This window comes from Syngnathus typhle, linkage group LG13 (assembly GCF_033458585.1).
Source record: "Syngnathus typhle isolate RoL2023-S1 ecotype Sweden linkage group LG13, RoL_Styp_1.0, whole genome shotgun sequence".
NCBI lineage: Eukaryota > Metazoa > Chordata > Actinopteri > Syngnathiformes > Syngnathidae > Syngnathus > Syngnathus typhle.
Genome location: NC_083750.1, coordinates 5,674,263 through 5,702,212, shown reverse-complemented (window position 1 = coordinate 5,702,212; position 27,950 = coordinate 5,674,263). Strand labels below are relative to the sequence as shown.

The 27,950-nt window shown below is 38.7% G+C and overlaps 4 protein-coding genes across 6 annotated transcripts; 3 read left to right on the top strand and 1 right to left on the bottom strand.

The window, feature by feature from the left end:
• The first annotated feature begins 1,915 nt into the window (after positions 1-1,915).
• On the top strand, positions 1,916-13,269 carry tgm1l1 (transglutaminase 1 like 1). The gene is made up of 14 exons (XM_061295259.1): positions 1,916-2,076; positions 5,445-5,731; positions 5,844-6,035; positions 7,220-7,471; positions 8,339-8,457; positions 9,112-9,219; positions 9,306-9,483; positions 9,999-10,137; positions 10,442-10,634; positions 10,740-10,893; positions 11,007-11,291; positions 11,828-11,988; positions 12,067-12,203; positions 12,288-13,269. The coding sequence occupies exons 2-14, from the start codon at positions 5,446-5,448 to the stop codon at positions 12,430-12,432; spliced, it is 2,349 nt and encodes a 782-aa protein (XP_061151243.1). The 5' UTR covers positions 1,916-2,076; position 5,445; the 3' UTR covers positions 12,433-13,269.
• Positions 13,270-14,147: 878 nt separating this feature from the next.
• On the bottom strand, positions 14,148-17,721 carry abhd4 (abhydrolase domain containing 4, N-acyl phospholipase B). Of its 2 annotated transcripts, none has more exons than XM_061295261.1 (8): positions 17,529-17,721; positions 16,583-16,815; positions 16,334-16,438; positions 15,742-16,030; positions 15,389-15,570; positions 15,197-15,308; positions 14,874-15,060; positions 14,148-14,690 (listed from the first exon to the last, which is right to left on the bottom strand). In XM_061295261.1, the coding sequence occupies exons 1-8, from the start codon at positions 17,579-17,581 to the stop codon at positions 14,601-14,603; spliced, it is 1,251 nt and encodes a 416-aa protein (XP_061151245.1). In that variant the 5' UTR covers positions 17,582-17,721; the 3' UTR covers positions 14,148-14,600. The 2 variants fall into 2 exon arrangements, with proteins under 2 accessions (XP_061151245.1, XP_061151246.1); XM_061295262.1 differs by having other exon boundaries at positions 16,730-16,815.
• Positions 17,722-18,067: 346 nt separating this feature from the next.
• On the top strand, positions 18,068-19,290 carry dad1 (defender against cell death 1). The gene is made up of 3 exons (XM_061295263.1): positions 18,068-18,383; positions 18,608-18,776; positions 19,089-19,290. Exons 1-2 carry the CDS (start codon positions 18,173-18,175, stop codon positions 18,736-18,738), a joined length of 342 nt encoding a protein of 113 aa, XP_061151247.1. The 5' UTR covers positions 18,068-18,172; the 3' UTR covers positions 18,739-18,776; positions 19,089-19,290.
• Positions 19,291-21,889: 2,599 nt separating this feature from the next.
• trnau1apb (tRNA selenocysteine 1 associated protein 1b) lies at positions 21,890-27,922 on the top strand. Of its 2 annotated transcripts, none has more exons than XM_061295560.1 (9): positions 21,890-22,074; positions 22,408-22,505; positions 23,051-23,150; positions 24,236-24,288; positions 24,497-24,625; positions 25,207-25,323; positions 25,950-26,265; positions 26,683-26,722; positions 27,206-27,922. In XM_061295560.1, exons 1-9 carry the CDS (start codon positions 22,039-22,041, stop codon positions 27,340-27,342), a joined length of 1,026 nt encoding a protein of 341 aa, XP_061151544.1. In that variant the 5' UTR covers positions 21,890-22,038; the 3' UTR covers positions 27,343-27,922. The 2 variants fall into 2 exon arrangements, with proteins under 2 accessions (XP_061151544.1, XP_061151543.1); XM_061295559.1 differs by having other exon boundaries at positions 26,680-26,722.
• The last annotated feature ends 28 nt before the right edge of the window (positions 27,923-27,950 follow it).

The following is a 27,950-nucleotide window of genomic DNA, read 5'->3' as shown; positions in this document are numbered from 1 at the left end:
GGAAATTATTTTACCCTATCGTAACACCTTTATTACAAGCTCTAATGTTTTTGTTCTGACCTTTTTTTAAAATGTGCTTAAACAGTGAACCTACACAAACTAAAAATGAAGACTTTAATTAGATCATGTACACATAGTGATTAAAATGCTGTAAACTGATGTAGTATAATTCTTTCCCCCGTTTTCTCTTTTCCTTGCAAAACTAATACAACTAGCATATTTCCTTGAATCACTCAGGAACAGACAGGAAGATAAAAGAATATGCTCATGCATTTGTCTGTTTGTTTTAATCTCCATAGCAACTATCTGCATGAATCAGCCACACACTGAAAACTGAATGAACACTGCAAACAGTTACGATTCGTAGAGTAATGCACACAGGCACGTTTCATCACACCAGTGAAATCACACTGACTTGATGTCACTCTGTTATGAATCAAGTGAATCATCACCCACAGCAAGTTAACATTCATCTGCCAGTAAAAGGGAGTGACGGATTCAAAAGTATGTGACCTCTTCACGGCAAGCTACCATGATGTTGCAATCACAGAGGTTTTTTTTTTTCTTTATTTCTTTTTGAAGTGGAAGCACAAAGAAACTGGAATTCAATTTGTGTTCAAAGGAGAGAGGTTATTTTTTGATGAGTGCCAATACAGAGATAACACCAAGGACAGTCTGATTTACCCAGCGTTTATTTCTATGGATTTTATTTGAATTACTTCACGACATGGTTTCCCCAACAGTGCCAGCCAGAACTTTTGTTCCCCTCTGTTACCCTCAGATGCTCAGGGAGCTCAATTCACCACTTTTATGTTTCTGCTCACGTACTCTGCTCGCCAGAAGCTGTGAATGTTGACCCTGCCATTCATCACACCGCTGTTTGTTCTGCTGGATCTGTAAAACTCTACAGGCTCTGTTTTTTCTTTTCTTTTTTTTTATATTGTAACATGGCTTCAATTTCATTAGAGAAATGCTGACTTGTTATCATAAGAAAATGCATAATAGAACGGATCCCATTATGAAGCGCTTTCTGTTTTTTAATTTAAATTGTTTGGTATATAGCATGTTGAGTGGCAAATGTGTTTTTGAGTAATGTGTATTGAATAAACTTGACTTAAGTGTAGTGCATGTTTTTGGGGGGGATGTGTTTTTTTTAGTTGTAGCAGTTTTTCTGTTCAACTTTCAAATTGCTTAGTGTTTTATTTCTAAAGACAAACATTTTATAGGCGGGAGATGTTAATTTTCATTACATCCTCTGTAATCCTATCAACTATACTAATGAATAAAAAGAGTCTGTTTTATTGCTCCCAGCAATTTCTCAAAAGAAAGTTATTCACTTATGAATGACCTTTGACATCATTATCAATGATGCAATACCACATATATAGCAGCTGTTTGACAACGCCTTTTTTTAAACAATCTATTGGTCTGCAGCATTTTTTTGAAATAGATATTTTTTCATTTTTAAAAAAACTCACCTGAAACCTTGTGAAACCTCTGATCAGCAAATGTTATTTTAATTCTCAAATGAGGGGAAGTGAGAATGTGAAAGGGAAGATTAATCCTGTTTTACTGTTACATGGCACACACACACACATGCACATGCACACGCACGTGCACGCACACACACACACACACACACACAGAGTTGGGGAATTCCTCGAGAATCCTGCCAAGATTTTCTTTTGGTTAATGATACAGGGTACTTTTACTTAAGGCCTAAATTTTAGTATTTTTATACTCAATGTTAATGACACAACTTCTCTCTCTCACTCAAATTTCGTGGTGCTTTACACACAGACCACGTCCCGTTTTACACAATACACACCCAAATAGCGCTGAGTGCTGGAAAAAGACATCTTGGGAGGAGTGGGAGAAACTTTAGTCGCACATTGCGGCCCAGTGGGGCGGAGTGTGTGTTAGAGTGGGTGTGTGAACGCTTAAAGCCCCATGCAGTACATTCCTGGACTGTCATATTCGGTTGTCTGAGCAAGTGATAGTAGAGAGAAAAGTTTCCAAAAGGTTCTTGAGAGGATAAGAAGCAAACTCTTCACCACTAATCCTTACACAGACAAAGTAAGACTTTCTTTTTTCCTTCACTGATCTTGTTCATGGCTAGATGAGGATTGTAAATAACGGTTTCCTTTCCCACAAAAGAAAGGGAAGCCTTTTGACCTTTAGTTTACAGCGGGGTTCCTTTGAGAAATGGCACTGAAAGAAATGGACAGTTTTACAACTTTTGCACAAGGTTCAGGAAAATTGCAGCAGTCATCCTGTTGTAGATTTAAAAGAAAGTAGAGTGTGAAGCTTTTGTGAGCACAAGCAAAATAAGCTCTCCTCAGTTGTTAACAAACAAGAAGCCTTCACATTCTGCAAAAATCAGATGACATTTTTAGTGTGTTAGGCACGCTTTGTCAGATGATTTTAGTTAAATTTCACTTTTGGGCTAGGGGACCTGTTGTTTGATGGCTACCAGGCTGCACATGACATCTGTTTTGCTTGATTATCCATGATTCATTACTTCATGTTGTGACTCTCCTTGTAGCATTATATTTATTTTTAGGGAAGGGGTGTCTGTCAGATAAACAAAAAGAACAAAACACAAACAAGCCCTGTGTGTAGATGATGCTGTTTTGGGACAACAAAACAGAACCTGAGTTTTAGGCGCTTATCTCAGGAGCCAGTTGGCATTCCAGTTGTGGTGCCATGCCAACATAAACTCGCTGAGAAAAGAAGATGGAGTGGGTGTATGCAGGCAGCATAAAGGAACATGTGACTTCCATTATAGTGATCGGCAGGAAAAAAAGACGTGGAAATTAATTTCAAACTAGTTAATCGGATTTTATGCTTCAGGGATCAGGGTAGATGGTTCTAAATCTAAATCCATCATTTGGGGCCTCACAAGCTTTATACCATTATATGTTTAATGTAACACCTATTACATGGACTTGAGCAATGCATGCAATTCCCCCAATTACTCACACGGACAGCTGACAACTTGTAAAATATACTTGTCACTGCTTGTGTCATCCCTCCACGAATGTATAAATACTGATAAACATTTTTATCAGTACTTTTTCACGTTATAACGCATATAATTTCAACTACCGTATTTTCCGCACTATAAGGCGCACCTAAAAACCTCCAATTTGCTCAAAAGCCGACAGTGCACCTTATAATCAAGTGCGCCTTATTTATAGACCAATATTGAGCCACTACAGCAGGCGTGTGTGTCCAAAGTCCGGCCCGCGGGCCAAATGTATATATCTTATATATGGACAAAGTTTTAAAATGGGCCATTCATTGAAGGTGCGCCTTATAATCCGGTGCACCTTAGAGTGCGGAAAATACAGTATACATGCTAACAAAAATGAGGTGGCACGGTGAAAGACTGGTTAGCACGTAGGCCTCAAAGGACAGAGGGGAGGGGTTCGATTCCACCTGTAGCTCTCCCTGTGTAGAGTTTGCATGTTCTCCCCGTGCCTACATGGGTTTACTCGGGGCACGTATCCAACTATTGGCCTGAGAGGCACAATTTTGCAATTGCTTATAATTATCATTAGGTTGTTAGGGTCGTGGGTGTACTGGAGTCTATCCCAGCAAACTCCAATCAGTAGGCGGGGAACACCCTGAACTGGTTGCCAGCCAATCACAGAGCACACATAAACAAACAACTGCATTGGTATATTTAGCCAAAAATAGCTGACAAGCAAGGAAGGCTGCAAGGTTATAGGTGATTGCAGAAGTTATGGATCGAGGGCAAATTGAAATATTGTTCACGCGGTTGACAAACCCTATTGTCTCCATCACAATGACTTTGGATGTTTATTCCAAATATTTACTGGATTTAGAAACAGAGGGGTGAACTCAGGAAGTCACTGTTAAAAATTAGATTACACACACGTCCGCACACACGCACGCACGCAGAATGTGAGGGAGAGCAACCACACACCAAGCAGCAAAACTTTTTAAACTTGAACATATCTTAAAGGATGGCTGTGACTTCAGAAATCACGCCCTATGTTATGCTCAGCTGTTCTGTGCCCTTTTAACTAGATTACTTCAGCATAATTGACTTTCCTCCAAACTGCAGTCACATGCTAATATTGAACAAATAACAGTACATTAACTCATTGTGAACTTTCTCTCAGGTCACCCAAAAGTGTAAAAAAGTAGTTTCATTTTTCTCCATTCCTTCCATAATAGTGTTTGTACAATTATAGAACTACTCAAAGCACTAAACATTTTGTGATATTTTATGCACAGTACTTTTTTTTTTTTTTTACCAAGTTTTAATGACTGTTCTGAATTTTCTTCCCAAAATCAAAAGAATTTCAGCATTAAATGTCTATGATTTTCAAGAGATGTTTGAGGTACCGTACGTAATATGATGTAAACTGGAAATGTACGTTTCCTTTAATGTTGCCCAGTTGAAATTAAAATAAAACTTGTGAGGACTGCAAAGTGACACACTGACTACACAGTGACAGTTTTCTTTTTTTAAATAGGATTCGGATTGTTTCCTTGCAACAGTGATAGTTGTAAACTATGGTAGCTTTAATGATAGATTTTAAACTTTGAATTGCAGAATAACTACTAAGATGTGCAGTCACTTGTTTAGTGAAAATTCAATCGTAGTAAAAACTAGAATAATGATGGCATATATATATGTGTGTTATTTCTGCTCATTACTGGGTGTTTTACCAGCGCTAACAGACTCCACGGCTGCTTTAACATTTTTACTAATCTTGGATTTTTTTTGCTGTGTATCATGGTCAATATAACTTTCAGGATGAGGCAAAGGAACATTAAGATGTGAGAAAACACATAAAAGGAAATGCCATTCTTCCCTTCGGCTTTTGTTTTCGCAAAAGGTCCTTCTTTTTTTCCCACTTTGAAATTTCTCACCCCGATTTAAAGCTGAGAACAAAAGGCAAAGCTTAAATGGCCAAATTCTGCTTTGTCTCTTGGTTCTCCACACAATGTGACATTGTGATAAATGCCCATATGATGTGTACATCATCTATGATGCGTGGCTTCATTACACACACAAGCCAGGCCAGGACCGTGTGGAATGCAACGTTTGTGGACGCAAAGGAGATGTTGATTTGTGATGAAAAAAATAAAGGAAAGGACAGAGGGCCTATTCATATGTTAATTTGAGACTATAATGTCAACTTCAACACGATGGCACAAAGCAATAATTGAGTTGTTTTTCCTCTCTGGCACTGAAAATGTAAAGTATAATTTTCTAATTCAAAATGATGTGCTATTTAGTTGTTTCTAATTTATTAAACATACATATTGATTTTGTTTCAGTCACAATGGGTAGCCTACAATATTTATGATCTCACATTCCATTTTTTTTTCGTTCGATAGGTTCTAATTCAGTGACTTAATATTTCTCTCTTGACTGAAATAAATGAATGCCATGTCCTTTCAAGGATGCCAGGTGAGAGGCTGACAGTAAGAGGCACATCTGATATGGGGCGCTTTCCTGGTGCAGCCCCACCCACCAAGGTGGAATTGTCCATTCACAAGGAAGGGGAAAAAAAAACAGAGGACAGTGCTTGTCGCCGCTGGTTTCGGAAAATGTGCCCATGCTGCTGTAAATGCCAGAATATCACCACCTATGATGTCACGGATAAAGTGGAACTGGTCAACCCTCCCACGCCGATTCCAGGACTTGATGGACCAAAGCCAGAAAATGGAGACTCCAACGAAATGGAAGGTAATGTCGATTAACTTTTGAGGTCAGTGAAGGTAGATTAACTTTTGAGGTCAGTGAAAATTGTAATAATGTACTCAAACATTTCATTTCTTTTTCCACCTTTTTTTCGCAGTTATGAAGTTGTCTGTGTGCTCTGTGGATCTCCTGAGCTCCAGAACAGGAAAAAACAGACAGGAGCATCACACCGACCTGCACAACTCAGAAAAGCTGATCATCCGCAGAGGACAGACGTTCCAAATAGAACTAGAGTTCAACAGGCCCTTTCGTGCTGACACTCACAAGCTGCATCTAGAACTGAGAACAGGTATGTATGAGACAATGACAAAAAAATTAAATGTGTATGGTGGTCATAAAGGGTCAAATGTTACTTGGGAAGCTATGAGATATTGTCCAATTAAAATCCTCATTTTAATCAAATTTTATTCTTAGCGCTTCTGAAGCTATGAGTTGGAGTTTCACAAAATCATGACCATGATAAATATATTCATATGGAAAATCTAAATGTGATTTCATGTCAAGCCTACTAAAGCAAAGGGGAGGCAGTGTGCTGAGACTGTATTTGAAATAAATAGCCATGACGACACTCTTTGGAATGGTGACCATTGCATCACAACAGAAACATTTGAAAATTCACACCCATCCCATCTCTTAAACAAATCCTCATTTGAACAGCTTTCAATGCCTTGAAAAATACTTTGTCATTCAATTCCTAACCCATTATCTGGTTCAAACAGTGGTAAGGATTTTCAGTCAAAGATGAAGCAATAAGAATAAAGCGGACTTTTTTAAATGGATTTTTTTCTCGGCAATGTTCTGTGATGGGAGAGGAAGGGAGGTGAGGTCTTGTCAAGAATCAGATAGAGAACAATGGATTCTTGATAAGCTCGATCCTCACGTAACCAATTCCAGCAGAATCCAGTCCAACCGAATACCACTAAGCAAACAGTTTGGAAGAAAACAAGGGAGGTAGTTACTTAGACAGCTACTGTTTTCTCACTCTACTAAATCAAGAGTTTCAATATTAGCTGGCAGAAAATGTAATAATGCCACGTAGGGTAATTCTAATTTTGGACAGTAATGAAAAGGGATAGGTTTTATTTTTAAGTCTTGTGTACCGAAGGTGAAGGTTCAGTTAAATGTAATACCTTTCACACATCAATCAAATATAATTCTTGCTAAACAGACACTATGTTGTTGTGAAAATTTTATATTTTGGTAATTTGTGGAAAGCCAGAAACTGCATGCATTTTTGTAAATGTACTTTTAGTTCAGATAAGTACCTTGGATTAAAATCATGAGTTGAATTTACTGCTATTTGTTACCATTGGAAACAGCCGCCATTTACAATCTTGCTGAGGAAGAAATAAATAAAATATAGCAGGATAGATTAGCATTTTTTTTTCTATGCATAATTGGTGAGAATCTGAAAAACTGCGGCACAGGGATTTGTCTAATCTGTCTTAACCTGATATATGATCTTTTTTGTAGGTCCGCTACCACTGGTGTCCAAAGGGACCCACATCATCATCCCATTGGTTGATACCTTGGATAATAAACAGTGGGGCGCTAAGATTGAAGAGCAAAATAACAACAAGTTTACGTTGTCTGTCAGCTCTACTGCCAATGCTGTGATTGGTCTTTATGGTCTGACAGTCACAACCAGCACCCTGAAAAATGAAAACCCAAATATTTACACCTCTAGCAAGAACATCATCATGCTCTTCAACCCCTGGTGTGCAGGTAAGATGGTGAAAGTCTTGTCTGCCCGTCATACAAGTGCACACAGTTTGGTGCTAACTTATCCTCCCCCCTACTAAACTTGATTTCCTTCTTAAGCCTCCTCCACATAGTTTTGCCACATCTGCTGACCTGAACTTCTCACAAACTTTCACCTCAGAGCCCTGCCCTCGTCTTCTTTTTCTCTGTCTCTGTTCTGACTTACATTTTAGAAATGCAGTTCTCCTGCCAGAACTCAAGACTTTTACTCCACCCCACAACCTCCCCAATCACACAACTTCCCCTCTTTCTCTTAACTGTCCCTCATGACTGGACGTCTCTTCCTTCCACTTTTTTTTTTGGTCATGCTTGTCTATCTTTGTCGCGTAATGTTTCCCACCCATTGTAGCAACAATAAGAGATACAAGAGATGGAATAAAAACGTCACATGTGCAGCACAAACACCCAACTCTGCCCTGGCAGAATTGGGGCCCATGTTTGGGAACCATTTCCTGACTCTATTGAAACCCAAATTTTTCGTGAAAAAAAATCACATTCTTGAGGGATGTTGAGGTGAATAGACCAGGCTTGCAGGGCCTCTTTCACTGAAAGGGAGCAAGCAAAATGTTTTAAATCTTAAACTGAAACTAATGTGAATGTGAAACATCAACTATACTACTACCACTACTACAGTAATAATAATAATAATAATAATAATAATAATAATAATAATAATAATAATAATAATAATAATAATAATAATAATAATAATAATAATAATAATAATAATAATAATAATAATAATAATAATAATAATAATAATAATAATAATAATAATAATAATAATCTCAAGGAAATATTTCAGGTGTTTTAAATGGTAGTCTTTTTCAGAGGACACAGTATTCCTGGATGATGAAGAGGAGAGGAAGGAGTATGTGTTGAATGACACTGGAAGAATTTATTATGGAACTGAGAAGCAAATTGGAGTTCGCACATGGAACTTTGGTCAGGTAGGAACTTTCTGGACAACACAACACCCTGATCACTGCAGTATTTTCCTCTTTCTGTATTTCAAAATGTCCAAATGCTTTGAAAATACAAATATTCTGTCTGTTTTGTACCGTCTTACTTTTTTTTGTTTTGGCATTAGCCCACAATTTGTTTGTTGGTTTGTTTGTTATTTTTGAACTCCTAAAAATTAAACTATACCATTTATTATTATATATTTAGAGAGCAGGTTAGCTTATTGGTTCAAATGAATTATCTTCAGCATGCTCTGGTGATACAATCAAAAGGCAAAGGAAAGCGGTTTGGGATTCCTTCAATTTGTTAGCAATATGGAGACACCAATATAAAGCCGCAACATACAAATACAATATGATGCAATCTGCAAAAAAACTATGCTAGTCGCATTGGTATGGATATGCATTGACGTTGAAGAAGATAACATTTTTGTGTTTGTAAAGAATTTGTAAAGACACTTCTTGACACAGCACTGCATTTTCCAAGGCAATGTTACACAATTGCAGATTTGAAAACAGACATTGATTGTGCTTTTCACGCTGGCATTATCAATACTGGGTTAAAGATAACATAATTCTATTGGCTTTTTTTTTTATTATTAAAAAAATGACAAAATGATTCTATATGTCTCTTGACTGCAGTTTCATGAGGGAATCTTGGAAGCATGTCTATTTGTTCTGGAGAAGAGTGACATGCCGCCATCTGGTCGAGGGGATCCTGTTAATGTTGTCAGGGTCATATCAGCCATGGTGAGTGGCTTTACTCATAAACATACTTTTACACATAACACTTCATAAATTTGGTTTGTTTTGGGTATATGATTTTTTTTTTTAAGATAAATGCACAAGACGATTATGGAGTTCTAATTGGAAGTTGGACTGGGAACTACTCTGATGGAGTGTCTCCTGCCGCGTGGAGCAGCAGTGTGGAGATCCTGAAAAAATACCACTCTTCCAATGGAATGCCTGTGTCATATGGACAATGTTGGGTCTTCTCTGGAGTAACAACATCAGGTGAGTGGGTGAGCAAATAAGGGAGGAAAGTGTGAAGACATATTTCATGATGACAGGATTGACCTTAGCAGTGCCAGATTTTCTGTTTTCCAAGTTGGGTTACAAAGAAGCAATTCTCTTTTGCTGTAGATTTTGGTTACAGTCCAGAAACATTTCAATGTGAAGTCAACTTTAAAAATTTCCACAATCACAGTGTTCTCTCTGCCAGGCCTTGTTAGGCTGCACCACGTGCGTGTGCATGCACATGATAGCCAGCTGACCCAAGCACTGATAGCCATAACTCATTTACACCCCCAAATGCTTTACACTGACATTCCCATCATACCTTCTACTTTGGTCCCTCATACAGCAACATGAGTCACTTTCATTCCACCAGCAAAGTGTAGTACTATCATGCAAATGTCACCTTGGTCGAAATATTTATGTGTTCAGAAAAACTGACTCATAATTGAAATATTAAATCATCCCTTCAGTTCTCTAACAACTACATCACTGTTTTTTTTTTTTGTCATCAGTACTTCGTTGTCTTGGCATACCTGCTCGCAGCGTGACCAACTTCCAGTCTGCTCATGACACTGATGTGTCCCTCACAACAGATGTATATTTTGATGAGAATATGGACCCAATCGACTACCTCAATAGTGATTCTGTCTGGTAAGTTATGGAAAGAGGTATGTGGTATGACCTGGGACATCAAAATCTAGTCCGCTATATTTAGATATTCTGAGAAATAGTCACCTTGAACTTGAGGCAGGCCGTAGACATGCTCCTTCAATTTGAGTTCATGAAAATTTTCAGCTCTCAATAGAAGCAGTCCGTCACACAATGGTGCTCGACATTCCTCGTCCAACTGTGCGAGTCTAGAAAAATAATAAAAATTCAATTGCAATGTTTAAAACAGTCACCCTGTGATTAACAGTTGATCAGAATCATATTTATATTCAACCCTTGTGTTTAGGAATTTCCATGTATGGAATGATTGCTGGATGGCCAGACCAGACTTGCCCCATGGTCATGGGGGCTGGCAAGCTGTTGACTCCACACCCCAAGAGACAAGTCAGGGTACCTTCCGCTGTGGCCCCGCCTCTGTCACCGCCATCCGTTCTGGGCAGGTCTACCTCAAACATGACACACCTTTTGTCTTTGCAGAGGTGGGCTAGTCTTCATTATGTTCAAACTTTCTATATTCGTCATCATCTCTATAAAAGGCAAGTCAACCCTGTTCACTGATGGTTGGAATGTTACTCCTTTATTAGGTCAACAGTGACAAGATCTTCTGGCAAAGGAATCTCGATGGTACATTCAGCCAAATCCAGAGTGAGAAGAAGGCTGTTGGCCACTGTATCAGCACAAAAGCAGTTGGATCTGATGAGCGACATGACATCACTCATTTGTATAAACATCAGGAAGGTATGCGTTTTCTATTCGTGCTATGCTCATAGAGTGGTGTCACCATTAAATTTAATTGTTCAAGATCAATATCAAGCGATAATCTCCTCCCATTCTCTTCCCATTTTTTCCAGGTTCAGAGGAGGAGCGTATCGCCGTAGAGACCGCGAGTCGTTTTGGCAGCAAGCCATACGTCTACTCCTCACCCATGGCAGAGGACGTCAGCATTGAAGTCAAAATGGAGGGAGAGGGGCCCAGGATGGGGACCGACGCTCATCTGAGCATCGTGCTGAAGAATCTGAGCTCTGAGCCTCGTAAAACTACGCTCCACAGTCACGTGGCTGTCATGTACTACACTGGTGTTGTGAAGGGCACCATCAAGAAGGAGCAGTTGCCAGTGGAGCTTTTGCCCAATGAAGGTCAGTTTTCACAGAAATTGACTCTCAAGGGCTCAATGGATGGACAGATGGGCGAGTGAACGGATGGATTTTTTTTCAAAGTATGACTTAAACCATTATTTTAAGAGCCTAGTGATATTTATTTACAGTAGTACGGCTTGGAGAGGTACTTTGTACAGTTCAAGCGGTTCTTCATTTATTGTGCAAGCGTACCTGGTGAACTACACAGTGAATGTATTTTGGTGCTTGTAAATCAATTTTTCAACTAGAAAAGAGCTTAGCATCCACAGAAAGAATGTCACACCAATGCTTGAAAAGCGCTCGTCGCCAAGAGGATATCACATTAGTGCCACAATTTATGTGTGTGTATGTGAAAAAAAGGACGTGCCTGTTCAAATATGCTGTTTTAGAAGATGATTGGTTGTTCATTTCTCTGCAGTGGTAACATCTTCATGGGCAATAAAGAATGCTGAAGGATGCATGACTGCGGCTCGCGTACTCTTCAAGGGTTAGATTAATGTGAGAATGTTCTAAGTCATTCCTCTGTCTATACACAGAAAGAAAGATTGAGTGGATTTTGCCTTATCAACAATACCAGAACCAACTGGTGGATCAGGCAGCACTGATGCTGACATTGTCCGGAAGAGTCAATGAAACCAAGCAAGTGTTAGCCAACCAGACCACCTTCAGGCTCCTTACACCTGATCTCATCGTCACGGTGAGTTTTTCTTAACTTTAGTATCAAATCAGATATGTTTGCATCAATTCATATAAATTCTGAATTTATGATCGGCAGCCTTTGGGGAAAGCTGTGGTTGGTAAGGAAATGGCAGCCAAGATCACGTTCACGAACCCGCTGCCGGGAATGCTGATGGGCGTGGTCTTTAGAGTGGAAGGACTGGGCCTGCAGAAAGGCCACGAAGTGTTTGTAGGGTAGGACTCCTTATCTCGTGGAAACTGTACTTTCTGTTATTGATAATTTTACTTGATGATTAACTTCTCTTTCTTCTATCTCAGTGACGTCAGTGGTCACTCCACCGTGACATTGACTGAACACTTCATCCCGACTCAACCCGGGCCCAGGAAACTGGTGGCATCGCTGGACTGCAAACAACTGACACAAGTGCACGGAGTGGCTGATATCATTGTTCTTGAACAATGAAAAGCAGCCGGCATCATCCCATAGTCATATTAGTCACTGACGCCTATAAAATATGAAGTCAATATAAAGCTTAAAATATGTATTGCTCTGCAGCAACATGTTGAAAAACATAGAAGAGAAATATATTTTGCTTTAAAAACACCACACAGTGTTAATTAAGTGTTGACAGGACGAGGATTTTTGTCATGAAAGTGAATAATTTTTCAAATAATTTTTGAAGCACTGAAAAAAAACTCACTGAACAAACATTTTTATTTCACAATTCTTTTATACCGAATCTGTGTAACTTAGTTTTAGTATGTGAAAAGTGTTATTGAACAAAGTGGAATTCACAATGGCTTTAATGAATGTAGCATGGAAGGTTTGGATGCATTGTAATTTCCCGTTTTTTTTAAATTACATTAATTATCTCAGTACAGGAAAGGCCTCAGTGGCAGTTTACTCTTGTGCTTTTTTTCTAAAAGACACCTGTGCAATGCTACAATATAATGTTCAAAAGGGAAAACCGCAGAAGTCTCATTCCCGTGAATATTAGACTGTACAGTTCCATCCATCATATCTTTGCCATTTTCACTATTATAGGCTATTTATGGTCATGTGCACACAAACAATGAAGTAAGCTCATTCCTGTAGCACGGTGATAAGTGGACTCATTAGGTAGCCCTATGAGAATGGTAAACACTGACCTACATTTAATTTTTTTTTTTATTACAGTATATTTAACCTCACAGAAATCACTATAAAATGTGAAGTAAACTGATTCAGTACCATTTTACTATTTATTTTTTTTGTATCGCCTAAGATGATGATTAAAACTATACCCAAACACGAAAAAAAGCTGAATTGAGTTCTTTCACTCTCCATACAGCAAGCTTTTCAGATAAGGTCATCCATCACTATGTGTACACAACATGTTCTGTTGAGAACATTGAAAGCAATATTCAATGTTCTCCAGATATTGCACTTCAACCTGGATCAAATTAATAGACAGCATACATTTGTTACATCTCAATCTGTAAAGTATTTAATTACAGTTATTGTTATACAAGTATGCATAGTCCATATAAGGCAGTGCTTCTCAATTATTTTCTGTTACGCCCCCCCCTAGCAAGAAGAAAACTATTCGCGCCCCCCCTCCCCACCGTGACTATCCTAACTTGTCTTGTAAGTCGCAAAATGTTGCACTGTCGCAAACGTGACAGAAGTAACAATGAGAGCGCCACTGCCCCCTGCTGTAGTAAACGCGCAATTACACTTTATTCTAGTACTGCCAAAAAAAAAGCCTGTTCCCCAGGGTCACACGCGCCCCCCCAGGAATAGCACCGCGCCCCCCAAGGGGGGCGCGCCCCACTATTTGAGAAGCACTGATATAAGGCGACGTGATTATTTTTCCTCCCCGAGTCACTGGTCCTTTCATTCTTACAAAAAGGAAACATGCCACTGTCACCTAGTGGTAGAAGATGAAATTGGCCAAATTCTCAAGTGGGTCACTGAAAACATGTTTTGGTATCAAAACAATCATTAATAATTTTCGATTTCTCATCGCTGGTGTGGATTAAATAATTTAGACGGCACTACATAACCCAAAAGCATACAAGCAAGTGAATTTTGCACAAATTTACTAGATTATTCACAAAAATAAAGTTTTTATCCTATATTATGATTGTGGATTATGCATAAACCCTTGTTGGTTTTTCATGAATATTCTTCGCACATACAGTACCTCAAAGGAGTAAAACCATTTATTGTTTTCAAAGTAGAAAATTCAGTTATGAGTGAAATCAAACAAGAGATCAAATGGGAAAAAAAAGAAAAGAAAAATAAGTATATGCTTTTTACATGGTCAAAATGCAAAACATAGCTGTAATAAACCACCCAAGTCAAATGCTGCTTAAATCTAGCGAATGAAAAACAAATAATTGGTTGCTTATTCATTCACACTGAGAACCAAAATATGTTTAGATTTTAATAGAGAAGATGGTAATAGATAAAAAGACATTAGTATAGAAACAGACTTTTTATATTATGATGAAATCAATGACACAAGGACAGGACGAAACAACATTCCTACTTACGTATATAAGATACAGAAACCCTCTGAACTTGGCTTTATATATATACACAGCATACAGTACACAGACAATATTAGTACTACACACAAGCTCTATTCAGTTAACAGAGTTGCATATATTTTCCACCACTTTGTTGAACTTCTCCGGTTGGTCGGCATAAACGTGGTGAGAGGCATCATTTATCATCTACGGAGTATAACAAATTTCAATATTATAAATGGATTGATGGATGAACAGAAACAAAGATTATCATTATAAGCAACATAAGTTTCCCTAATAAATAGTGTAACATAAACTAGAGTCAAGTGACATTAATTTGAATCAGGTCATCCAATATACGGTTGATAATTTGATAACTGCTGCACTTACCAGCACTTTAGTGTGAGCAGGTCCCCTAACCTGGACCACTTTGTCCCCAGAGGAACTATCAACCCACGATTGGGCGCCATAAAGCATGGTAAGCGGCATGGAGCTGGGTAACAGATGGACTCGCTGCAGCATGGGTCTCTTTGCCCAACCCAAAGACTCAGCCATGGCCCGGAAACCCACCTCGCCACTGAGAACAGAAAAATGAAAAAAATTATGAAATAGCCTTTTGAAAACAATGAGGGGTGCACATTGGGGGTATGCATGAGGACCAGAAATTGAATATTGGGTCTCATACTGTACGTAACAGTGTGTCGACATAGTACCTCGGCGGTTGTGCATTACAGTGGTAGATATACTGTGTCATGGTGTCATCATCAAACAGATCTTCAAATTTTCTTCTGAAATCAGGACGAAATCGGTTCACCAATCCTGGACCTGAATAAACAACACTCTGTGAGGTAAGAGGATGGCTTACATGCCACATAGAATTCGAGTGCAGAGGGATTATGTCTCACCCCATGGACCTGCTGCTCTGATGACAGCCAGAGGATTGAAGAGGGAAACTACGGAAAGAATAGCTTTCACCCAGTTAGGTGGGGATGGCCTTTTGACCAATTCTGTGGCCTGACTTTGGTTCTCCTGGATCTGCGGTCTCTCAGGGAAACCCCATGGATCAACCAGGATAAGATGAGACACTCTGGAAGAGAACATAGTACTTAACAATAATGCAAGACTTATTGCTAGTGCATTTGTAAGATTATTTGATAAGTCTAGCTCAGATGGCTCTAGGCAGAGTTATTTTAAAAAAAAAAAGAAAATCCCAATCTATATGACCCACCCACCTAAATACTAGAACTTTTATAATTACCTTGAAGGGTATTGGATGGCATAGGATGTAGCCAGGTACCCGCCCAGGCTGTGGCCCAACAGAATCATCTTCTCCACACCAACAGATTCTCTCCACTGCTCTATGGAGTTGACAAATTGCTCCTCTGCTTTGGAAGCATCGGAAGTGAATGATGGCCTGGAGCTCCTGCCAAAGCCAAGGAGGTCGAAGGCATAAACAGGCCGTGACCGGCACAGTGCGTCCAGATTCCGAATCCATAGGCCGACCCCTCCTCCAAAGCCATGGACCATCACCAGCGGCATTTTGGAATCTAAGACATGTGTAGGTGCATATGAATCATCACAATTTTCAATAATTTAAAAAAGTATTAATTTGTTATAAATAAACCAATTATCTTTTTACCATTAATTTAGTTTCCCTAGGATATGTCAACGCTGAGCTAAAAGCCCTAAAAGTGATGTCAATTTTGGTGTTTCTCTGACTTAATATACAAAAAGGTGGAGAAGACGTCAACCAGAACAACGTGCAAGTGTTTGGGAGAAGATACATAAACAATGCTGCCTGTTGCACTCTGACAAACAATGGGGGAAAAAAGGATAGGCAGAGGTACTACCTTGCTCTACAGGCTTTGGAACCACTTTGTTGGTAAGGGTCAGAGTCCATATTCGATCTTGAGTTGGAAGGGTCACAAACCTGGCCCATAGATTATTTTGAATACCTGCAACCAGAAAAAAAATCTATGAAGGGTGTCAAGAAGGCTGAGGGACACACTTGCCTAGGTTAATCATCACCACAGTCTACTGCAGTTTAATACTACATGAGATGTACCAACAACAATCTGCTTAATAGCATGATACTCAACAGACTAGTTTTCCTCCAGCAACCACACATTTTCCATCTCTCTCTCTCTCTCCGTCTCTCTGCAGGTTTAATGCGATGCTCAAACTTTCATACTGTACGAGAAGAAACAAAATATTGATATGATGTGTCAGGAGGTGTGTGACCATACAACTAAGAATCTTGCTCTCTGTAGCCTTCAATAGAGACATGGATGTTGGACGCCACGAAGGCCACCAGCTCCAAATAGAACTTGACCTGATAAATAAATACAAAGCAAACACAAATAAATAAAGCATTACAGTATACAGTATGTTTTGCTTCAATACTTGGGCAGGTCCAAACATTACACTACAAATCACATTAGGGCAAAGCCCCATGCTGTCAGTAAAAAACAGTTTAACTTGTAAGTACCTCCTGGTGCAAATGATTATCAGTGGACATGATATGCATGCTGTTCAGTACATTTTTCCTTTTCCTAGTATTATATATATGTTCCATTTTGTGGTTACACTGTCTGGGAGCTCAAATATTGCAAAACAATACCATATTTCTTCTTTCATTATCGGTACACGTATACCCCCATGGCCTTCAACCTGAGCACAGCTCTATAAGCTTATCTTGGATATGAGGTCTTTCAAATGTTGTGGTTCGTACAGATAGATGCATTTTATCAATTAAAAAATAAGGTATTTAAATGCCCTCATCCCCGAAAAGTTTTTGCTTAATTCTTCTTTAAGAACAATCTGGAAAAACACTACAATGCTAATGATTACTGCATAAAATACATTTCAAAACACTATTAATTTGGGGGCCATTACTAAAATGATTAACCAGTTTCCCACATTTTAATCAACCCTAAGAATCGACATCGCCAGTCTCTCTCACACACAAACACAAACATTCACACGCGTCTTTTCTCCTGTCAGTCTGTGACGTAATCAAACTAGTACAGCAGTGACATTTCTTACTCTGTCTCGCAATCGTTTTGCAATGCTACCGGTGCCGTAGGAGTAGGATCCATTCATAGATGTATCCTGGTGACTGCATACAAAATTAAGTAAAGCTATTGTAGTTATTTGTGGATGCGTCTTTCTGTCAATGTCTCGCCATGAGCCACCTATTACAATGTTTGGTAACTTGTGCATTCCTGGGTCAGCTGACCTAAAACAAAGATTGACAAGTGTGAAGATCCCTCTGCAACACTACCACCATGTTTATTATACTTCAGCGACCCACGTTACCTGACAACTCTATCTGAAAGTTTCTGCAGATTCAAATGATGAATACAGATTAACAACTCATTAAAGGCGTGTGGAATTGTTATTTTGAATGTTAGATATCATTTTGTCAGAAGAGGTTTGTTGAAATACAGTTTTGTTAAAATGTGTCAGAGTGGCACATTAGTGCTGCATTGTGACGCCATCTTTGTAGCGCGACCCATCAAATGCATCCTGCCGTTGATCGTTGTCCTTTCGTTCCTACTAAATGTTGTGACCGGATTATATTTACTGTTGCACTATGACCATTTCCGTGTTTTACGGACACGTAGCGTAACTGCATCATTTGGACTGCTATTGACCAGCGCACTTGACCAAATAATTGAAACGCAACAATGTCGGCTTCAGTCTTATCAGTTATTTCTCGGTTTCTTGAAGAATATACCTCGACGACGCCCAATAAATTGAAAGTGGTGGATGCATATTTGTTGTACATCATGCTGACGGGAGCGCTGCAGTTTCTTTACTGTCTGCTCGTTGGAACATTCCCCTTCAACAGTTTTCTTTCTGGCTTCATCTCATGCGTTGGCTCTTTCATTCTCGCAGGTAAACTTCTATTAAATAGTTTGTCCAGCACTGAATGGGATTTTTTTTTAAATCGAATTTAACCCAGTTTACCGATAGTCGCCATTTTTACGGCAATGAAAAGCTCGGTCCGCCCCTTGGTTTGTTGGTACCTTGCAAATTATGCAGAAATAATGTTCTTAAACTATTTGCAGAGAATATGTAACACAACTCATTAATTTTGTGTATGTCTTATGTCTCTCAAGTGTGTCTTCGTATCCAGATCAACCCTCACAACAAAGGAGACTTCTTGTCCATCTCACCAGAGAGAGCCTTTGCTGACTTTCTGTTTGCCCACACTGTTCTGCATCTCGTTGTCATGAACTTCATTGGCTGAACATTTTTCTATGACTGCCAGTATCACCTTGGTGGAAGGTGTGTGTTTGACACTTTACAGAATTTACAATGAGCATCATAATAACGTTTGCGATTATATCACGTGTAGGACAATTTTAGAAACTGACAAGAGATCACGGCTAAATATGCTGTCACTATAAAAAATACATGTTATAACACGTGTGGTACAAGTCACCTTGTATCTTTCTCATGGGCGAAACACTCAGATCATGTTCTGATATTGATTAATCACATATTAATAACCCAGTAATAGCTGTTGGCTTTCTCTGGAACCTCTTGTTGACTAATCATTTATCCTGTGTTGCTAACTAGACTTTGCTTTGCTCATAGATGCATACGAGAAGAAGATGGAGAAGAATAATCTCGACAAGTCCACATCTGCTTTTGTACATCTTCGTGGGAAAATTGCATCGATGAATGTCACAATTTCTTACAGATGATGGTTGACTTCTTTTTTTTACGTTTGAATTTGTTATCATTACCTTGCACTGAGGCATAGAAATAAAATTTAAAGAAAATGACAACTTTGAAATGGTGGTGTCTTTACACTTTTGTTCAGTGTACACATGTATTTATTCTTCTGATCTGGAGTTCATTTTAAAGCAGCTCGGGAGAAGCAATATACACTAATCTTTATATTAATTTGATCTGAAATATCATTCAACATTTCACTTTATTTCTACATTGATCACCAATTACACAGTCAAACAGAACACCAAAGGTGAAAATACCACACATATTAAAAGCTGAATACAAAAGTTAAGATGAAAATAAAACATTTCTATGAGGTTAATGGTTTGTTTTAATTTAGTATGTGATTATCGTCCATTATATAACAGGAACATTTGCTTTTTGAAGTAGACACAATCATTGACATGATCTCATATTAAATTGATATTTTTTAAAGTAAAAATTAAACAGTATTTGGACACACATATGTGTAAAATGCAATTTTTAACTGCATATTTTGCAACAAAGTTAAATGTTCTGTTGTGCAGCCAACAACACAGTGTACTGTTATTGCACGAAAAAAAAAAAGGTAAAATATTCCTTAGGATGCTCCCCTCATCAAGTATTTCCTGAAGATCGTCCTAATGGCGGCATTCAGATAGAAACTGCGGGTTTATGACATAGTGACCGGCTTGGTAGGGCTTCACCACATGGAAACAGCTGCCGCACCCACTGTTGATAAACCAATAAAAAAATTGTGATTAATAGGTTGATCCATTTTAGTTTGGATGCACAAACTAGGTTTGTTTGTTGTTTTTGTGTGTCAAATGTATTATCTGGATCACCATCAAAACCATAGTTTGAGATAAAAAAAAATTACCTTGATATTTTCTTCAGCTGGACACAGTTGCCAGTAGTATAGGATAGTTTCGGCTGCCGGGCAATAGAGGGCAGCTCTTGAACTGCAGATGGGTTTATGGCTTGCATGTGCTGTGTTTTGCTTGAGCCCACAATCCTGTCAGGGCTGACAGGACAAGTTCTTACTGGGCTATAGAATGACAGTCGTGTGACAGGGGGGAATGGTTGACAGCCAGCCTCCACAGGGGGTAAAGGTGTAAGTGGTTTGTGTGACTGTTTGTTCTGCTTTTTAAAAAGCCGGGGGAAAAGAAAGTCCTGCCAAGGCAACAGCATAAATAAAGGAGTAATAGATATGCAAGTCATATACATTATACAGAGACTGGAATTTTAACCCATTGCAAAAACAACCTAAGACAACTTAGTAGCAATAAGAAAGACTTTTTTACTGTGTGTTAAAGTTATTTTTCAATTGATAGTTTCTAATAAATATATCGAAGATATACACATTATTATACTTTCATTACTGTATTTGTTAGCTGATTCATTGGGTTTAAACATTTCTACTGCCTCAGCAGAGTAGAATATATCTGAAATTTTGACTGAGCAGATATTGTTCTTTTCATTATGTTTATTACATAATAATAAAATGAGACAACATTGAAACAGATTTACACAGGTTCTCACAATTATATTGAGTAACTATAGTTAATTGAAACTGTATTAAATTATTGAGCCATGTTATAGTCCTTTATTATGAAATTATCTGCTCAGCCTCTTACCGGTTGAGGGTGCGGGTTGTTTCTTCTGTGGGCAGAAGTTGGTTGAAGTTGGATTCGTTCCACTTTCCCAGGAGAGGCAAACTGCTCCCTATATGTTGTCATATAGAGCTGGAGGGCCATCCTCATTTGCAAATGTATTTTAATTCCCACTGCTTCTCTCATTGACCTAAACATCACCAATAACCCTCTCTGCCAATCCAACCTGAGAGCTCCTCCCTTTCTCTCACACACCTCTTCCTTGATTTTTTTTTTTTAAAGGAGCTTTGTATGTCAAATTTAATTCTAAAAAGTAACATAGAAACAAACAAAAATATTCAAGTTAGTCGAATTAAGAAATCAAATTGATTGGAAATAGTTTCTGAGCATATTTGCTGAACAACCAGAGCTCTTTGTGTCACCTGAGCACCTAATCCAAGCCCCCTGCTGTGACAAACATGGCTTGGTTTCCTAACATGACCTACTTTCCTCGGCGGTAGGTGTGTAGCCCGTCAATCTTATTACAGTTTTTATTGATTGCTTTGACTTGTTTGAAGAAACTGGGATATAGCAATCTGTCTTCAGACCTGTGTTATTCTTGGCAAGCATGGATTCTTCACTGTAAAATACTTTTTTTACCTTCTAATTTCTCACACAGTAGTGTTTATTTTAATTCCATGTATTCTCTGTGTGGATATTGTATTTGTCAACCACAGTCCCAAAAAAGAATGTAATCAATAAAATATCTGTAAAAATAAATTAAATTATCAGATATATCAAAGCATATCTTATTCTGGATTGGAGATGCTCATACACTTGAGTCAAAGTTTGATTTTCTGAAGGCAACATTTGCTTTTGTTCCATATTTTTAATATTTTGGCATAGGTATTGCCTTTTGCAAACAAAATGCGTTATTTTGACCTTTGTGGCATGTGTTTAGCCCTCTGCGTTAAGTGTTTTGAAAACGTCAAGTTTGAGTTGACGGCTGCGTCAATACAATCAAAAACTGTAGTTGGTGCTGTTCCGCTCCAATACTACAGGTGGCAGTATCTATTATAGAAGTCGATTAGAAGAAAAAGAAGGAGAAGAAGAAGACGACGAAGAAGAGCAAGAACAAGACCAAAAACACTGAAGGAGCCTTCAGCTGAAAATAAACCCTCGATCGAGTTCCAAATCAAGTTTTTGGACGTCAACTTTCCCCCACTTCATTTAACAAGATGTTTAACAGACAAACGAGTCTCTGGATGGGTGATGTATGCTTGAAGTCTTTTCAGTTAGTAGCATTAGCCTAGTTTTAAATTTAGCGAGTTCCGAACATGACACCGGCTAACATTACACAGTCTTGTTCAATTGTAATAGCTTTTTCTGTGTATGAGACCAATCACTTAAATGAAATTATTCACTTACAATAAACACTTAATCACTTCATCTCGATGCGTAGCTCTAACCATTTGCTATGCCATTGCTAAATTCCCATGTTTTGTAATGTTCACTAAAATGGTTGTTTACATGACGTAAGGTTTTCTTGCTGCAATTGATGTAGCATACAGTTGTTGCATTATTTTTTTTATCACCCATTTCTATAGTTGGACCCGTACATGGATGAGAGCTTCGTCAAACAGGCCTTCACTGCAATGGGAGAATCACCGCTTGGAGTAAAAATAATCACTCACAAGTTAACAGGGTAGGCTATATTCAAAGATTCGTGTTACAGTATTTCTTATGGCAATGGTTCTGAACCACATATTTAATCTACCAAACTACTTAGCCCACCAAGTATTACCATCATGAGCAACGTTACAATCAATACCACAAGTGTCTATCAAAACAAAACTAAAGATATATTCATAAAAAAAAAATATATATATATATTTAATAGCACCCTGTAAGGTAATATGCACGATTCAGTGTAAGATTTTTGTTTTACATCACTATGATTCTGTGAAAATGTGTTAGAGAGTTACATAAGAAAATATTTGATAAAATACATCCAAACAAATATTTATGCACATATTCTTCATTTAAAAGTGAAATGAGCTGCATTTAAGATGTGACTCTGTCACATCCCACCAGAGGGCCCCAAAGACATAACAGCACACATCAGTGGCCTGTGGCTTTGCTGGAGCAGGTTTCTCCTAGAGCTTTGCTGAAATCTAGTCTAGAGGTCCATATTGTCTCAACATATGACGTTTTTCCACCTTTCTCTAACGTTTGTGTTGTGTTGTTTAGTGGTTCTGCAGGTTACTGCTTTGTGGAGATGGCAGACGAAGCAAGTGTCGACCGCTGTGTTCAAAAACTAAATGGAAAACTGGTTCCTGGCTCAAACCCGGTATGCCCTCATTGCAAGTCGTTTACATTTCTTTTCTTTAATAATTGCTGAATGTCATCATTTCTGCATTGTATGTGTGAGTACTACTGACTTTCCTCTTTTCCGCAGTGGTAATCTGTATATTGTTAGGATTACTGTACTCCATTGTCAAATCTGATTTGTGGATTAATTTGCAGATTAATTGATTATTAAAATAATTGTTAGTAGTAGCCCTAGTAGAAAATTCCCTGTATTGTGGTTTGCTTTGTAAAAAGATTTGATTTCAGTTTGGACCCTGTAGTACAGTAGGGGTATTTTTCCTTTTCTGCTGGCAAATATAACACATGTATGCATTTTTCTGTGTTGACATATGTTCACAAAGTAGTGAATATATTTGATTGTACCATGAATCACATGGTATATGAAAAATAGTAGTAGTGTGTAGTGGTGCATGAAAGTACTGCTACCAAGTCAAGTCAAGTCAAGTCAAGTTTATTTGTATAGCCCTAAATCACAAGCAGTCTCAAAGGGCTTCACATAGACAGAAATTGACAATTATTCTCAAAGCATCCCCTGATCTTAAGCTCCCAAAAGGGCAAGGAAAAACTTAAAAACCCCTAGCAGGGGGAAAATGAGAAACCTTGAGAAGGGACCACAGATGGAAGGATCCCCCTTTCAGGATCACCAGGTTGAAATGGATGCAGAGAGGGCACAAATGATACAACATGAAAATCAATTAAATAAAAAGTGGATCTCCATGTCACAGCAGAGGGCTGCCGAAAGGAGCCCTCAATTGTCCTGGCAGTACCAAATTACTGTTGGCCCTGTGAGCTGGGCCAAACTTCTGAGTTCCGCTGTCCACTGCCCTCGACCTGCTGCTAAGAGGCTGCTTGTACATGAATGAACTTTGTTTGAAGCTGGTGAATAGAGTCTCTGGTAGCAACTAACAGAGGAATGGGCTAAAGGCTGGTCTAGGTGGAGGAGGTATGTAAACACAAATAACCATAATAACATCTCTCTTTATTCCCAGCAATATCAGTGCTATACTACAGGATTTTTGAGCGGTTCTGGTTTGCTTAGTGTGTGTTCTCTTTTCCCATTTGCAGCCTCGGAAGTTTAAGCTAAACTTTGCCACCTATGGGAAACGACAGGAGGCAGGGTAAGTTTGAGAAATCTGACCACTTATGTCCTTCTTGTTGATGAAGTGATTCATTTTGTGCAGCATGTCCTGAAAATAGGTAGAGATTAGTTCAAATGTGTTGTCAGCATTTACAAAGTAAAAAAAACAATATATATATATACTTAAAATCTATTTTACAATGGATGTCAATACATAAGAATGCGTGATCTGTCTTTTCTTCTACTAGGCCAGAGTTCTCAGTGTTTGTTGGAGATTTATCCTCTGAGGTGGATGATGACCAGCTCCACCATGTCTTTAAGGACTTTCCCTCCTGCAAGGGAGCCAAAGTCGTCACAGACCAATATGGCTACTCCAAGTATGTCAACTCGCAGTAGGACCCAACTGCAACTCCATTTCAATGAAATCTGTACTTGGATGTGGCTAGTGGTTCTCAAACTTTTCACAAGTACCACTCAAAAATATTTTGCACATATTTTGCAAAATCATCATGTTGGATTGCATTTGAAAATGATTTAGCATACCACTCACCAGAAAGAACTGGTACGCTTACTCCACTTTGAGAATCACTGGTGTAGACTGATTTTACACAGTAGGTCAGTGTAATTGCAAAGCTTTCATAGTGATTTACAATATTTTTTGTCTCTGTTTAGTAGCTTCTGGATAACAACACAAGGGACCTTGATGACATTTTCACTAGAAGCCTGAAGAAATGTTTTCTTGTCTTATGCTAAAACTATTGTTTTCCCCATATAGGCTAAGCAAGAGCAACTCACAATTGAAGTGATGCTACTTCATGTTAAAAGTAAAACCACAAGTTTCAGTTCTACTATAATAATACCCATCTATATACTGTTCTCAATATTAGCTGCTTTTCAATTTAAAAGTATCAAATGTCCAGGGGCATTGAGAGGAGTCCTGACTGTTGTTTACTTGCAGAGGTTATGGCTTTGTCAAGTTTGGAGATGAAAATGAACAGAAGAAGGCAATCGAGGAATGCCAGGGCATTGTGCTTGCGGGGAAGGCACTCCGACTCAGCCTTGCGGTGGCAAAGAGGTAAGCTAATCATCATTTGACATGTAAATACTCATACTCCAATACGCCATCGCATTCATCAAAGTACTCCACTGTGCGTAAACACTATTATATCGAAACACATGGCCTTTAACCTTTAGAAAGAGGTATTATCTAGGGTTAAGCTACTCAAGTTTTGTTCTTTGTAAATTGTTTGCATTTTAACTTTTTCTTTACACGCTCCCCATACATGCTGGACCACATTTACTTCTGTAAACAATACGTTGTGAGTGTCGTCGCTTCAGTGCACTCTGGAGACGCACAGCAGACAGACGGAGGTCACATTATGTGAACGCTCACACTAAAAAAAAAAAAACAATTCCATCCGAAACTTGTAGTGTGGAACACAAAAAAAAAAAAAAAACACAAGCATGAAGAGAATATGCAAGTTTCACACAGAGAGGCCAGAGCCAAGATTCTAACCATGAACCACAGAGCTGTGAGGCAGACATGCTAACCACGTAGCTCACTGTGCGGTCCTTATTTTGAATAGGCCTATTTCATAAATAGTCATATGGCAAAATGCATGCAGTGTCAATCTTTTATTTAGTACACTAATGATTTAGAATTCTTTCTTATTTCTTATTTTTTAACTGTTTGTTCTGTAGCCAGAAGACAACCACCTGGGTGGGCTCAAGTCAGAATTATCAGACTAACTACAGCCAGCCGCCAACCAATTACTTTGGAAACACCAATGGCGGGGGTCAAAGCTACTACTCTCAATGGGGCAGCTACGATCAGTACAACAACTACAACAATGGAGGCTACAACTCTGGCTATAATAATACTTCATACAATAGCGGCTACAACAGTGGCTACACCTACAACTATGGCCCCTACGGATACCCACCACCCAGCCAGATGGTACCACCACCTCCCACGGATTTGCCGCCCCCATCTTCTGATGTGACAGGAGACGTGCAGGTATGTGAGGTTTGTGATCCTACTGCTTAAATTACTGTTTAAAACCATCAAAGTATCTGCATAGTTTTCGCTTACAGAAATATGATCTCTGCAGTGGTTCTCCAACTTTTTACACAAAGTACCACCTCATTAACTACTTGGCTCTTCCAAGTATCATCATTACAACCAACATTAAACATTAGTAGAAAAGTATAATGGGTCAAATAAAATGTAGAGCACACAGAAGTTAAAGGGCAAGTCAATTTTTTTAAACGATAATATGGTCTATGCACCCCCAGTAGACGGAAACATGGCAGTCTGAATAATATTGCATTTGTGGAATAGAGCCGCTAAAATCACGCTCTTTGACTTTCTTACCAATAATACTGTTCATGACTTTACATAATCATATTCTGTATGTTCATTGGTCCTCAGCAGAGTCAAGAAGAGACTGGAGATGGTGAGGATAATACAGAAGGTAACACAGACACTTTCATCTCTCACCTTGCGTAATGTATCAGTTGGCCCTTTCAGATGAACCCCTGAGGCATGCAAATGATTGAAGTCCGCAACTCTTTAAAGGAGACATGAACTTTTTTTCCTTGTCTCCTTGCATAAGCTTTCTTAACATGCTTGACCTTCTGAGGTTTTGCCTGGCGTAGAGTGCGTGGAAGAGTCTCGGTTGGCTGTCGGATGTGTGCCATCCTTCTAATTTGACTTCAATTGATGGATTTCCAAAGCCATGACAAAGCACATCAGAGCAGAGTTGTGAAGCGGTCTATTTTGAGGAGGAATTAGGCCATCTGTTTTGCATAAATCATTTTCTCAGTGCCACCTATTTATCAGTCCTTTTATAGCCCTGACAGGAAAAAAAAAAATTAGGGTAACATTTGGTATTCACAGAAAGGGCCTCTAGTTTTATTTCACTCTGCTATGGTGCTTATTATTCTGTGTTTTACAGTGCCATTCCAAGAATGTGACGTTGACCAGTGGAACGCAGATTTTATGCAACGCAGCGAGGAGTTCTTTGATGCCTTGATGGATAGTCACTGGGAGCCACTGGACTCCTTTGACTCTGCTATACCCTTACTTGTTTGAAAGTCAATTAGTTCTTGTTTCCCCTTTGTTTGTGTTTTCATCTGTCAACTCCATAGACACAGCTCCAAAGTGTCACCACCATCAACAGTACGAGTCTACTTTGATTTTATTGTTTACCATGTTGGTAAGATTCAGAGTCTCACTATAAGGAGTGACGTTACCCCTCACGCCACAGTGTGCGTGGGTAGTTTGGGAACCCTGTCTGATCTTCACATTTGTTGTAGCAGTGCTCATCAAACACAACAAAAGTTGCATTGATTCATGTCGATGGTCATTGTAGAAAATGCGTAATGATCCCATTGAGCCTTAGACAGTCACTCCTGGATGGTACATAATTCATGTATACATAGGATTATTCTTTCAGGCTTTCATGAAGGAATTTTTAGATAATGGTTAAATCTAGGGGATGTTATATGGAGTGATATTTAAACCCAACACGTTTGTTGTGTGAATGCAACATTCCTGTTTCTAATGATGGATGTCACAGCAGCATCTCTAAATGTTGATTGGAAGGAGAATTTTGTACATATAGGTATATCTTTTCTGAAACTGTTTGAGCAATAAAACACTTTCAAAAGGGTCTCCAGGCCTGGTCATTTTGGATGGAG

Coding starts and splice junctions, on each gene's coding strand:
- tgm1l1 (XM_061295259.1), top strand. CDS start 5,446: ATGCCAGGTGAGAGGCTGACAGTAAGAGGCACATCTGATATGGGGCGC. Junction 5,732..5,843: donor AGACTCCAACGAAATGGAAG/GTAATGTCGATT, acceptor TTTTTTTCGCAG/TTATGAAGTTGTCTGTGTGC. Junction 11,292..11,827: donor GGAGCTTTTGCCCAATGAAG/GTCAGTTTTCAC, acceptor GTCTATACACAG/AAAGAAAGATTGAGTGGATT.
- abhd4 (XM_061295261.1), bottom strand. CDS start 17,581: ATGGATCCTACTCCTACGGCACCGGTAGCATTGCAAAACGATTGCGAG. Junction 16,816..17,528: donor CAAAACGATTGCGAGACAGA/GTAAGAAATGTC, acceptor TTTATTTATCAG/GTCAAGTTCTATTTGGAGCT. Junction 15,571..15,741: donor GCCATCCAATACCCTTCAAG/GTAATTATAAAA, acceptor GTTCTCTTCCAG/AGTGTCTCATCTTATCCTGG.
- dad1 (XM_061295263.1), top strand. CDS start 18,173: ATGTCGGCTTCAGTCTTATCAGTTATTTCTCGGTTTCTTGAAGAATAT. Junction 18,384..18,607: donor TGGCTCTTTCATTCTCGCAG/GTAAACTTCTAT, acceptor ATGTCTCTCAAG/TGTGTCTTCGTATCCAGATC.
- trnau1apb (XM_061295559.1), top strand. CDS start 22,039: ATGTTTAACAGACAAACGAGTCTCTGGATGGGTGAT. Junction 25,324..25,949: donor AGCCTTGCGGTGGCAAAGAG/GTAAGCTAATCA, acceptor TTTGTTCTGTAG/CCAGAAGACAACCACCTGGG. Junction 26,266..26,679: donor ATGTGACAGGAGACGTGCAG/GTATGTGAGGTT, acceptor ATTGGTCCTCAG/CAGAGTCAAGAAGAGACTGG.